General features: G+C 42.5%; 1 protein-coding gene across 1 annotated transcript in view; it reads left to right on the forward strand.

The window, feature by feature from the left end:
* Window positions 1-13,893, forward strand: part of LOC145416936 (uncharacterized) — a 54,343-nt gene that overhangs the window by 15,858 nt on the left and 24,592 nt on the right. Inside the window, exons 6-7 of the mRNA XM_080285791.1 lie at window positions 12,574-12,680; window positions 13,300-13,473. Of these exons, the coding sequence (XP_080141917.1) occupies window positions 12,574-12,680; window positions 13,300-13,473 (281 nt within the window). The remainder of the gene's footprint in view (window positions 1-12,573; window positions 12,681-13,299; window positions 13,474-13,893) is intronic.

Here is a 13,893-nt window from a genome sequence, read left to right on the forward strand (position 1 = left end):
ATATAACCAGTAGGCATTGAATGAGCGCAAACCTCAGCTAACATCAATAAGAACATATTTTAATGATGGATAACTGCAGTAAGCCAGTTGGCCCATCCTAGACAGCTCCAGCATTTATTATTTACCGCTGCAATTCATCTTTCCCACCAGACGAACGTTTTTATATCACTGTGGCAATTACTTATCCAGTCTTAGTCTGCCCTGTCACACACTATCAGCCAGCGCACACCACCACCGACCCGAATGAAGGTATTATTTATTCCTGTATCTGGATCTGTATCGACTTCAAAATCTAATAATCTCTTCCTTAATCATCTACACACCTATCCACCAGATTTCACTGTTATCACGCACACAAACAGACACGGGTGAATGCACTATCTCCGTCCAGCTTCGTTGACGGAGGTAATAAGGCTAATATCAGCATTTACATTAAGAGTGCCCCGTATATCAAAATGTTTCGTCCATATTTCAGAATGTTCTGAGACGCGTGTATTTATTTATTTATTATTATTATTTTTTTTTTTTTTTTTGGGGGGGTGTATAGACGAAATATTCACGATCCGAAAATTCATATCTGTCACTTCCCACGGTCTTCCCCATCACCTCACCCAACTAGCACTCTCTTAGCGTATGATCCACCTCAGTGTGATTGGCCCGTTCCCTGGCCCTACAGCTGCTTTGTCTGTTGGCCAGGGAGGGGTACCAATTATTGCTTTCCACTGTACACCCCCCTAAAAAAAAATAATAATAATAATAATAATAAAAAATAAATAAATAAATAAAGTCGTGCCCCTGAAGCTCAACCAGTAGGAAACACAGATGGATTTATTAAGTACAATACCTTTCTTTTTAATATTATTCTTAACCTGAGAATTTTACCCAACTTAAGAAGGGCCTCTCGTAGTGAAGGGGTTAGGAAGTGTGTGCAGAGTGAAGGGGTTAGGAAGTGTGTGCAGAGTGAAGGGGTTAGGAAGTGTGTGCAGAGAAGGGGTTAGGAAGTGTGTGCAGAGTGAAGGGGTTAGGAAGTGTGTGCAGAGTGAAGGGGTTAGGAAGTGTGTGCAGAGTGAAAGGGTTAGGAAGAGTTTGCATTCACCCCTTCAGCACAACGACGGGTTTTAAGAATGTCGTTCTTTCTACTACCAAACGACTCAAAATATAAAAAAATATAAAAAAATAAAATAAGGAACCGTCGGACTAATTACCGTATTTTCAGAGGCATTCAGGAGGCTTCGTAACACCACTTCACTAGCGATTTATTTTGCTAATTATACCTGAAACTTCTCCTGTATGTTATTTAGATCGTTTTAATATCAGCATAATTTGTACTAATGACACAACAGGAGGATAAGGAGATGAAATGTACAGAAAAAAAAATCGCTCATGAAGAAATGTCACGAAATCCTCAAAGCCACATGGAATACTAAAGGGATTATTAAACTTGGGCTGAGATTTAAGGTATTTTAAGTAGTTTTTTTTGCCAGCCTGAATAATTCTACGGAGACGCACTGCACCGTTCCCCAATGAAAACAAATCCTCACGCACTCTACCATTCCTTAAAACACTGACTGGTACCTGCCCCAAAAGAATATATATAATTTTTTTCATTTTGGCGGCTTTTCGGTCACACTGTATATATAATTCGTGGATGCAATTATAGCAAATATGATTACAATTACGGGTAAGGATAATGGTTTTCCACAAGTGCGTATTGTTAAACATGTCTTGCCTTTCCTAAACAACAGACCACATTGTTCTGGCATTAATGAACGAAGATAATAACTTCTTATGGCTTTATTCTGGTATAATAAGCCGTCCGTCAACCACTTACCTCCCCCTCGCCCCAAAACACACACACACACACACACACACACACACACACAAACTCATAGCTCACCATCAACACAAAAAGCATATAGTCTAGCATCATGAGACAGTAACCAATGTGCTGTTTCCTAGCATTCACCACTCTATCACTGACACGTATTTTTGATACAGCGTAAGTAAAAGGTGAGAAAATTTACGACACCTGCGGCATGGCATGGTACACGACCACCTGGAAGTGAAATCTCCATCTTTACTTCCTTTTCGAGCCAGCATTTGGGGGAAGATGATTGAGATTTGGATGGTTCCCCTTGAAAATGAAAAATGTCTCTTGCAAATTACAACCCCAACTTAACCTGTCTCATCAGAGCTACCGGACTCCAACCAAAAGTCTAAAGAATGTGTGCACAGAACCTGAACCGTAAAGGGGAAAACGAACCCCAAATTTTTTAATGATGTTTGTGGAATATGTTGGGTTATTAGATGTGATCAGCCTGCATCCCACCTTGTAGTGTGCAGTTAGCAATGATACTAAGAAGCTAGACACGCCCTGCTTTCGTTACGTGCCTCAGAAATTGCCAAAAACTTGGGGCCCTGCCTTACCCTTTGTGCACTCCGTTAAGTATTGTGGTCGTGAGTTCCCAACCTTCGTGCCGCTGCTAAAGTTTATTGCAAGCGAACTCTTTTGTCTCATTTAAACAGGTGGATATGTGCTTCAAATATCCCAATTCTTTCAGTGTGAAGGATTTCCTGTAAATAGTAGATAACTGTCTGGGCGAGGCAAACTTTATTCTAAAGGGTATAACAGAATTGTGCATTTTTTTTTTTTGGTTAGTAATTCAAGTTCTTAACTAAACAGCACACAAGCCCAGTCCATTTGGTGAACATTAAATACCAGTGTATCCCTTACTGACCATACGGGATAGTATGTCACACTGAACCATGGCAATCAACAAGCTGGGCTCTTACCATGAGTCTGCTACGTGCTTAAGCAGCCCGATCAAACGTCTACAAACTAAGAGTAGAGGGATTTAGAGTCCTGAAAATATATATGTTTCATCTTTAACATAACTGCATTGCTCGTACGAAGCTGCATTAGCAAAGGTGAACTGGTGACTAAAGTATGGTGTCGATAAATTTTGATGAGCAGCAATAGAGTCAGTGGACTAAATGGTGTGCCACTAAAACCACAACAACCCTCCATACACCTGAGAATACATATGTAAATACTCTAAATACACATCTACAGGCGGTCTCACTTACTAGAGGTATTTCATTGTTTATCGTCACAACGTTTTTATTCAGCTGATGGAAACGCACATCGCATAAAGAGGTCAGGTGAGGAGCGTCAGTGTGGTGTGAGTCGTTTGCATAGATGAGGAGGGGATGGTTAGGGTAAGGTCAATAACGTGGCCCATCACACACACCGCCTCATGCATAAACCACCACCACCACAACACATCATTCCACCCCTGCCAACATTAAGCCTACCAACACACCACACCACCCCTGCCAACACACCACACCACCCCTGCCAACACATCAGATCATCCTTACCAACATACACCATCCCTGCCAACACACCACTCCACCCCTGCCAACATTAAGCCTACCAACACACCAATACTAACCCTACCAACACACCACACCACCCCTGGCAACACACCACACCATCCTTATCAACACACACCATCCCTGCTAACACATTCCACTCCTCCCAACACACCACTCCACCCCTGCCAACACCCACACTACTACCAAATGACACCAGCATGACGTATAATGCTTCAGTGACTAGATTATTGGATGTGGTAATGGGACGGTGTGAGTGTGTAATACGGTCGAGTTACCTGGAGCCTTGGATTTATTCTCTCTTGGGGTTATATATATATTTTTTTCACCTAATCCTCAGCGATATACTATGCAAGGTATACTGTTATTATGGGTTATATTCTCTTGCACGGAGTTATATCTTTTTAATAGCTTAGATACAAAAGCCAAAGACAAGAGTGTATTAACGTGGCATATGGAGGAATACCCTGATAACGAGTAGTGCTAAATATTCACCTTATTTAACAAGACTATGACCCTTATCAACACAACAGCTTGTAATAGTAGACTGCACAACAATGGAACAATAGCCTCTCTTATCTTTTATCCCTAATTGGTTGTTACTCTACTTCACTTAAGATGCAAATTTCACCCCTACCTACCTTTTCTCCCCCTTCCATTTTCCCTCTTTCCTTTCCTTGTGTTTTCCCTTCCTTGCCTTCTGTTATTTCTTTCCTTCCTTCCGTTGACTCTTTCCCTCCTTCCTTCCGCTGTCACTTCCATTTCTCTCCCTCTCTATTTCTTAACTACTCCCTTTTCTCTGCCTATCATTTCCTTTCTTTCTCTTTACTTAACTACTTCCCTCTCTCTCTCTCTCTCTCTCTGCTTTCCTTTTACTTTCTCATCTGTGACCGACGAAGCCTATCTCTCGCCCTTTATACTGGTCTAGTAGTAAGAACACCCTTTCGGACTGACGGTCTTACTTGCGGGCACTGGTCTGATCTTCAACGGGTGAGTATAGGTTTTCTCAATGCCACGAATGGGAGTAGTCTGGTCATCTACCCTTTAAAACGATGGACTACGTGAATCTACCTCTGGCCTTCTATGCAGTAGATTAAGGGTGGTAGATGAGATTGACAGCTTTCTTCTTCTTCCTCTTCTACTACTACCACTAATAATAATAATAATAATAACAATAATAATAATAATAATAATAATAATAATAATTCTGCTTCTTCCTTTTCTTCTTCCTCTTCTTCTCCTCCTCCTCCTCTTTCTTTTTCTTCTTCCTCTGCTTCTTCGTCAACTGTTTTCAATTATTCCCATTACCCAAAGTCTCTTTTTATCAACCTTCCAAATGATATTATGGGTTACAGTGTGTGTGTGTGTGTGTGTGTGTGTGTGTGTGTGTGTGTGTGTGTGTGTGTGTGTGTGTGTGTGTGTGTGTGTGTGTGTGTGTGTGTTTGTGTGTGTGTGTGTGTGTGTGTGTGTGTGTGTGTGTGTGTGTGTGTGTGTGTGTGTGTGTGTGTGTGTGTGTGTGTGTGTTTACAGTGCCTCTTGAACGATTCCTTACCACAACTCAGTATCCTCGTAAGTACTTTATAAATGCTCACTAAGCTGCCACATACACGATAACTAACAAACGAGAAAATAATTGTGTAAACTAAATCGCTAAGGAAACGGAACCACGACGCCTCCTTCGCCACCAGGAATACGCGCTAAATAGAATCCTGTCACGTCACGCCAAAAACTGACACGGATATAAATCGGGGTTATGATTTATTCGGTACTGATGGCGTGGTCGATGTGGAAGCTATAGTTCTTGGTATCTGTGGTTTTCCTGCCCAACACCGCATCCTGTGAGGGGTGGCTACGAGAAAAGGGCATCTGGATATCTGTCCCTGTTCAATAACGACTCCTCTCCCCACCACATCACTACCCTCCTTCACATACTCTCGGGTCTGTATTCTCGTCGGTTAAGGAAGCTCCCTAGCACCTCTTCCTTAGCGATTTATTTTTAGATAGGCTCAATATGGTGGTGTTTGAACGACTTAAATAACATAGAAAAGGATAAAGAGTATTAAGCAAAATAAATCGCTTGGGGAGAGGTGTCAGGGAGCTTCCTTAACCAACGTGAATACGACCCTCACACGTTGCCTCGTACTGCATGTCAAGGAAGTTACTTAACACCTTTTTTCCTACCGACTTATTTCTGAGTATATCACGTTTTGTATTCTCCTGTGTATTATATATAAGGAAAGTATGTCGATGCCAAAATTATACAGCATACATGAGAAAATTAATGCGTATACTCTTTTTAAACTTGGTCCAAATTTTCTTTCTTGACCAGCTTACTTCACGCAGCTCAGTGGCAGAAAAAGACAATATTACGGGTCTACATCCTTTCCACAGCTGGTCCTTTTGTCTTGCTTCTCGCTCCTTGCTTATCTGTGTCTTTATGTCTTTCTGCCTTTGGTGGTCGATCTCACTCGTCTCAACGGGGGCGCAGATCTGTGACATGCATTCGGTAAGCCTAAGTGAATTTCTATGTTCGCAGCTTGCCACGGCTGCTGGATTTATAATACCCTACTACCACTACTACTACTACAACTACTACTACTACTACTACTACTACTCTACTACCACCACTGCTACTACAACTCACTAGTTTCCGTGTGTCAGATCTAAATGACTGATGCTATCTTACGCACGAAAGTAACCGTATCGCCCTAACTCCGATATTCTTCCCAGTAATTGCCCAAGACATCATCACTACGGAATATTATAGTAAAGCTTCAGCCACAAATAAAGTACCTATGCGACACGATCCTATACTCTGTTCACTTTACCTTGGTCTAAAACTGCCCTCCCTCCACCTTGACTGCCGATTTATAGCAACTGATTAACACTAGAATATGGTGCTTGTCAGGAGGAAGTGCCACAAAAAAAGGATGTAAGGTCACAGCATTTTCTTCAGCCACTGAGCTACGTGAAATAAGATGTAAAAGAATGAAAATCTGGGCCAAATTAAAGTGAATCAATTATAGCAAAGGACCTAAAATATTTGTGGAAGGAACGGTAAAGCTGCTATAATCCTTTCTCCATAACCTGGCCTAGAATTTCGTCTTTTTGCAGCTTATTTCAGGTAGCTCAGTGACAGAGAAAGGCAGTGCTATGACTCGACATCCTTTCCATAGCACTTCTTCGTGACCAGCATCATATTCTAGTGTTAATCTATTGTTACAACTCAGCATTCACGATGGAGATATGGCAGTTTTAGGCCAAGTTAGAGTAAAAGGAGTATAGCAATTTTACGACGAACGGGGAAATCTAACAACGAAGAGGCCAGAGTGGAGAAACTTAGGAAAGGCTCTTTTTATTATTATTATTATTATTATTATTATTACTACAGACTGTTGGTTATGAAAATTTTTACCTTACTCGTCTGAAGAAGAAGAAAAAAAAAACTGTGCACACTTTCTACAGGAGTGGCAGTGATTAAGATCCGTATTCTCGTCTGTTATGGAAGTTCCCTAACACCACTTCCTAAGCGATTTATCTTGCTTACTACACCATGCTACCCGCTTCCGTGATACCGGTATTTAAGACATTCTAATATCACCATACTCATGATAAATAAGTACAAAATTATATACACCGGCCGCATCCAAAAATAAATCGCTAATGAGGAGATGCTAGGGAGCTTCCTTAACCGATGGGAATACGAGCCTAAGAGTTTTTATGCTAGATATCGGGGTGTGGGGGAGGTGACCTGACAGCGTAACTTTTTCTATACTCCTTCCACTCTAACTTGGCCTAAAATTACCATCTCTCCGTCTTGAATGCTGCGTTGTAACTGGAGATTAACACTACAGAAAAGTGCTAGTCACGAAGAAGTGCTACCGATATGTAAAGGATGTAGAGCCGCACTGCTGGCATCTCCTACGGGCCAGCTAGGAGAAATAAACTGCAAAAGGATATGTGGGCCAAGTTAGGGTAAAAATACAGTAATTACAACCACAAAGTCTCCCATGATTTTTTTTTTGTATCAGATTACAATGTAGTTTGAAATTATTCTTGTGGTTCATTGTTGTAAATCGTTATACCTAAAGCGGGGTATATTTCTGGATTTACCGTATTATAACGAGTGAACCACGAGTACCTGGTTCAATTATACGAGTAATTACCGACAACTTTATGCTGACGCTGACGAGGAGCCTGCACGTGGCGGCTCTGTGTACCCTGAGTGAAGCAAAGCAACTGCGGCGTTCTTTCAGGAGCCAAACCTCTCATTTCCCTGCACCTCACCGTGGGAAGGACCCTGGGCTGACCCTGGTGAGGCGCTGTCTACCATGAGAGGAAGCTGGTTCCCTTCACCGCCCATGTACTATACTGTGCCTTTAGAACGACCCCACAGAATCAGTCGCTTACCTGTGGTCGACATGTCTGCTCGGCCACACATACCGGGGTTAATAAACAACTACTACTGTATATTATATTCCACAGTATAATAACAGCAATCTCTTTAAAGGTGGGTCTTTCCTGTCAGAGACGATGGGAGTTGTGCGGCAACTGTGGGAAGAAATACAATCTAAGCACCTGGTGTGTACATAACGTTACCATACTAATGAGATCCAAGCTTGAGATAACAGTAATTGGCCTCACCTCCACACCGTCCCATCTAACTACCGATAACTGGCAGTTGTCGACACCAGGGACGTATTTCTAGTTATCCTTGGAAATTTCGCAACGCTTCCTCCTCAGCGTTTTACTCAGCATATTACCTCTTAATGATCATCATATATATTAATGAAGCAAACTGTGTCAATATTAAACAGACATACTTAATATTCAGGAGAAAGTAGGGTGGAAGCTGAAAAATAAATTACGAAGTTAGAGGTACTAAGACAGTCTTCTCGTTTCCACTTTTCATCTTGACATGACTTGGATTTTCGTTCTTTTGCAGCTTATTTCACTTGACTCAGGGGCAGAATAGGACAGTACTACGGCTCTACGTCCCTTCCACGGCACTTCGTGAATAAAGGATTATTTCGTGTTAACCCACTGCCATCACTGAGCATTCATGATGGAGTAATGCAATTTTAAGCCACATGTATGTGAAAAATAGTTGTTGTTGTTCCTGCTGCTTAACTCTGCCTTGTGTGGCCGAGAAGTCCCGTCGACCATAGGTAAACAAATGCATATGTGGGGCCGTCTTACACGTACAGTACAGTATATACACCGTGTAGGGATTCGGCGCCCCCTTACGGTAGACAGCGCCTTGCTAGGGTTCGACCAGCGTCTACGGCCAGATACAGAGAAAAATGAGGTTTGGTTCCCTGGTGGACGCCGCAGCAACACGGGAAGACGCCAATAAAAATAGTACATCAGGAATATGGCCACCAGTCAGCCCCGCTATACAATGGGTGGCAAATGAGGGAGGCGCTAACAGGTGACTGATAGCGTTCCACTGGGTGTCTGCGGTGCCAATAATCCATGATAGTTATGCGACTGTAACTGTGAAGCAGTGAGGCCTGGGGTGCTGGCGAGGCGATGACTGTTAATAAATGAAAGTCACGGGGGAAGTTGCAGCTGCGGACATAAATATCGATACACTTTATTAAGATATATAACGAGACAGTGAGCGATGACACTATACTTCATTACGATATACTCGTATGGCAAGACACTAAACAATGAATTCTGAAACCCATTATCTTCGGAGTCCAACAAAAATTTTCAAAATAAAGTGTAAAAGTTTCATTATTATCATAGTGAAAAATAGAGAGAGATTTCTGAAACTACACTGGTGACTGAGTAGCTTCATCCCGTGTTCCTGCACTCCTGATGGAAAAATAACAAAGTGGGCGGCATGGATGACGAACGGATGGATGACGGATTCTTGATATCGGCTGAAGAATTAAAATAACTCTGGATAGATTTTTCGCAGTGGAGTTTTTTACAGTGGAGTTTTTTACAGCAGTTTTTACAGCAGAGTTTTTTTTTTTTACAGTGGTTTTTTTACAGCTTTTTTTCTACAGTGGAGTTTTTTACAGCTGAGGTTTTAACAGTGGATTTTTTTTTACAGGAGTTTTTTTTACAGTGGAGTTTTTTACAGTTGAGGTTTTTACAGTGGTGTTTTTTTACGGTGGAGTTTTAACAGTGGATTTTTTTACAGTGTTTTTTATAGTAGATTTTTTTTAGTGTTTTTTACAGTGGAGTTTAATGGAGTCTGTTAATACCCCCTTCACTGCCAGAGGTTTTCCCGACGTTCATTTAAGTCGTCTGGTGGTGACAAGAATAAAATATAAAAAAAAACGTTACTGCACAGAAGAGGCTATAGTTCTTTCACCTCCACCTGGTCCAGTTTGTTTCGTCTTTCTGGTATTTCCCGAAGCTCAATGACAGAATAAGACAAGGCTCTATATCCTTTCAATAGTTCTTCTTCGTGACTACCATAATATTCCAATGTTAATTTATTGTTACAACTAACACTAAGGCTCTATATCCTTTCAATAGCACTTCTTCGTGACTAGCATCATATTCCAATGCTAATCTACAGTATTGTCACAACTATGTTCGTATTCCTGCAGATTATTTCCCATGGTTCAATGACGGAAAAAGTTAATACTTCTGGTCTATATCCTTTCCACTGCACTTCTTCGTGACAAGCATCATAATATCACGGCTCTTATAATCTTTCCATCGCACTTCTACGTGACTAGCATGATATTTCTGTCGATCTATTGTTGCAACTCGGCATTCACGTTGGGGAGATGGCATTACAAGGCTAAATTGGTGTAGAGGAAGTTTAATGTGACTGCCAGAAAGGATATCAACACTGCTATCAAGGAGTTTGTCCCATACTGAATACAAAATTTTGGCTTCGGCTGTACTTGTGGAGACGACGGGGCTACTACAGGCGTTGGCTACCAATACACAGCTGTGAAGATTTATTTTCTATTCGGGAACGCTAGGGAGAGACGCCTGCATGTGGTGGCACCGTTAGAACTAAGCGGCTCCTCTGCCACGTTAAACAGCGTCATGCAACTCCCTCCATATCCCCCCAAAAGGATGATGGTGCACTATCGGAGAAGGGCAATTTCAGCCTGCAGTCGACGGGGCAACAGCTACAACTCCTACTCTGACAGATGAAGTCTCTGAACAAATTCGTGTGTGTGTGTGTGTGTGTGTGTGTGTGTGTGTGTGTGTGTGTGTGTGTGTGTGTGTGTGTGTGTGTACATACCCTAATATATGCGCGCGCACACAATCTTAAGGGACAATAAGCAAAATAAGTCGCTAAGGAAGAGTTCCTAAGGAGTTTCTAGTGCCAAAGAGTACTCGAGTCAGCGGCGGGAAGAAATATCACTGTTTCATTATTTCTGGTTCCGGGCGGCGGCAGGGTCCGTCCACGTCCTCCCGTAAATTAGAGGCCATATTTCACTGTAATTTCAAGGTTATATCCACCTTCGCGATGACACAAGCAGTCCATCTCACTATACAACCTTCTAAGTACAACAGACCCTGATTAGGCTACCGTTGTTGAGTGCGGTAAAGTTCACAGTCCTTCTCTCTTTAACTACATCACTGACACACACACACACACACACACACTGGGCTTGAACTCGTAAACACAACAAAGCCGTCACGCTAATTCTGCTTACTAAATCACTAGTCAGTCTGCTTTCATCTGACTAAATTAGGCCACACCCACCCTCCCCGCTACTTCAATACCGGTACTAAATCGTGAGTGTATGATATTTAATGAGCCTTGGTTGTGAGGCAGGAATGAATCTCCTTGGTTACTAGTCAAACATGGCCCTCCTATCTCACTATGGACTGAAGTGAAAGTAGTAAGAAGCTTTTTGAAATGAGAGAGACGCTTTACAGGTGTCTTGTGCCAATATTATAACGCCAATAACGGCACACTAACGGAAAATACCAAATATGAAAGCACAGTTCCCTCACATTCAGGTTTTAAAAATGGAACTTACGATTTACATTCTGAAAGACGAAGAATTACCCTTGAAGCACTGTATAGTATTGTACGACCCCTTCCACTAACGATATATCAGCTTCTGTCACTCATTAAAGTGAAATAATTTGACCACCTGCAGAGTTACTCAACAGGACCGCATTCTAAGGCCTGTATTCTTGTCTGTCATGAAAGCTCCCTAACACCCTTTTCTAAGCGATTGATTCTGCTTATTACACCTGTCTTTCTCTGGCATATAAATTCTTCAAACATCGCCATACGCTGCATAAATACCGTACAAACACCTCTTCCCCGGCGATTTATATGGCCCGGTAAGCCTCAGTATTTTTTATGTTACGATGCCAGTTATTCAGAACTAAAATATACATATAAATGAAACGCCGAAAACTCCAGTCACGTCCTGTTGACATAAAGCGTCGCTGGGTGTGCCTCCGCCAAGCCTTGCGTACGGACTCGCCATACCACCTCCATGCCAGGGTTCGTTGTGGATTGAAATGAGATATCACTGACAAAAGTCTGGTCGAAACCCATCAATGGGTTCAGGAGATACCGAGCCCACAATGATAAACTGAGCTGAACCTATATGACCTTGACTTTGGCCCCTTGACCTAGCTGACCTAATTGGTTCATTATCTCCTCACACTGCATCACTGACAGAGGTTTGGTGGAAACTCGTTGATGGGTTCAGGAGATATCGCGGCCACATGAGTGTTACGGACGCACGGGCCCACGCATGCAAGGACAGACCAATCACTAAATGGGCAACCATAAATGGGCAAAGGCAAAACATGTGAATATCAAATAGTAACAGACAATAAATCGCCTAGAAAAATATGCTACGCAGCCTACAATGCCAATCAATATAAGGCCCTCAGTTTTATCGAAGGAAAAGGTCTTAGTAATATTTTTGTTGAATGTACTCCCCTCCTCTGTGTGTGTGTGTGTGTGTGTGTGTGTGTGTGTGTGTGTGTGTGTGTGTGTGTGTGTGTGTGATCAAATCTTAAACCCACTCTGATTATTATCTTCCTTAACGACCCATGGCCGTGACTAGCAGCTCGTACTGCCGTGGATCTGATTTCGTTACACCTCTTGCATTGCGATTTATTCTGCGTATTACACCTCAGTATCCTTGTAAATCACTGAGAGAGAGAGAGAGAGAAAGAGAGAGAGAGAGTGTGTAGAGATATGTGTTTCCCTTACAGAACTCCTTGGCCCATTTTTCCCGCTTCGACAAGGCTGAGGGACGGGACGTAATGAGTGGATATTTCGGCGACGTGTGGGAGCTGCTCAGGGCCGAGATGAACTTTTCGTGAGTACATTTCGACAGCGATTTTTCAAGCATGCGGTGATGATGGTGGTGATGATGATGATGATGATGATGATGATGACAATGAATCTGGGTTCCCTTGATCACTGCCACACACTATTCTGCACTGTGGGATGCATGCTAATTAATCTTAAGACCCCTAGGCCTTCCATAAACATTCGTCAAAAATTCAGGGTCTGTCTTCCTCTTCTCAATATGATCCCTTCATTCCCGGGACGTGTTTTATTTATTTATTTATTTATCTGCTTGTTCTTTCTACCGCCAGATGATTTTATTATGAAATGGGGAGACTTCTTGTAGTGAAGGGGTACTGGGAGCTACTCTCTCTCTCTCCTCTCTCTCTCTCAAAATGCCTCGAGAATGAGTAAAATGAAAAATACGTCACCGGATTCTCTCTCTCTTTCTCTCAAAATGCCTGGAGAACGCAAAAATAAAATGAAAAACACGCCACTGGATTGAAGGGATCAAGTTCTAAGCATATCGCCACAACACCCACCATTTATACTGAATACACGCTGAGGTTGTCTCTGTGCAGGCTAAAATGTACAACTGAATACGCACCGTCCATACTGAATACACTGGATGACTTTCTTCCATTTAGGTATTCGGTAATGACGCCTGCTGATGGTCAATTCGGCGCAGAGGTAAACGGTAAATGGACAGGACTGGTTGGTGACGTGTTGTCGGGTCGGGCCAATCTGTCGGTAGCATTCCTGTCTCGTACGTATGGCAGGTCCCAGGTCATTGATTTCTCCTCCGACCTCATAAAGTTCAGGTCAGTGCCTTTATTTTCACCTCCAGGCCTTTACGGTTGTTCCTTCGCCTCTAGAGTAAGTTCTCAGTGTTAGTAGAGCCGGATATATACTGTGAAATGCAAGAACGCGTAGGTGTCAAGCGGAGAGGAAAAATGAACACCTCTCTCTCCGGGGCCACGTTCTGAGATGGCCGTGTGTGTGTGTGTGTGTGTGTGTGTGTGTGTGTGTGTGTGTGTGTGTGTGTGTGTGTGAGAGTGTGTGAGTGTGTGTGTGTGTGTGTGTGTGTGTGTGAGAGAGAGAGAGAGAGAGAGAGAGAGAGAGAGAGAGAGAGAGAGAGAGAGAGAGAGAGAGGTGACTGGCTTCTCCATCCCTATCAAGTTCACTTCTGCAATTTAAATCTGATTCTTCAACTAATGCAGCCTTTATGGGTCGCGCCCCTG

This window comes from Coenobita brevimanus, chromosome 108 (genome assembly GCF_032717465.1).
Source record: "Coenobita brevimanus isolate Jiangsu-jjx chromosome 108, ASM3271746v2, whole genome shotgun sequence".
Lineage (NCBI taxonomy): Eukaryota > Metazoa > Arthropoda > Malacostraca > Decapoda > Coenobitidae > Coenobita > Coenobita brevimanus.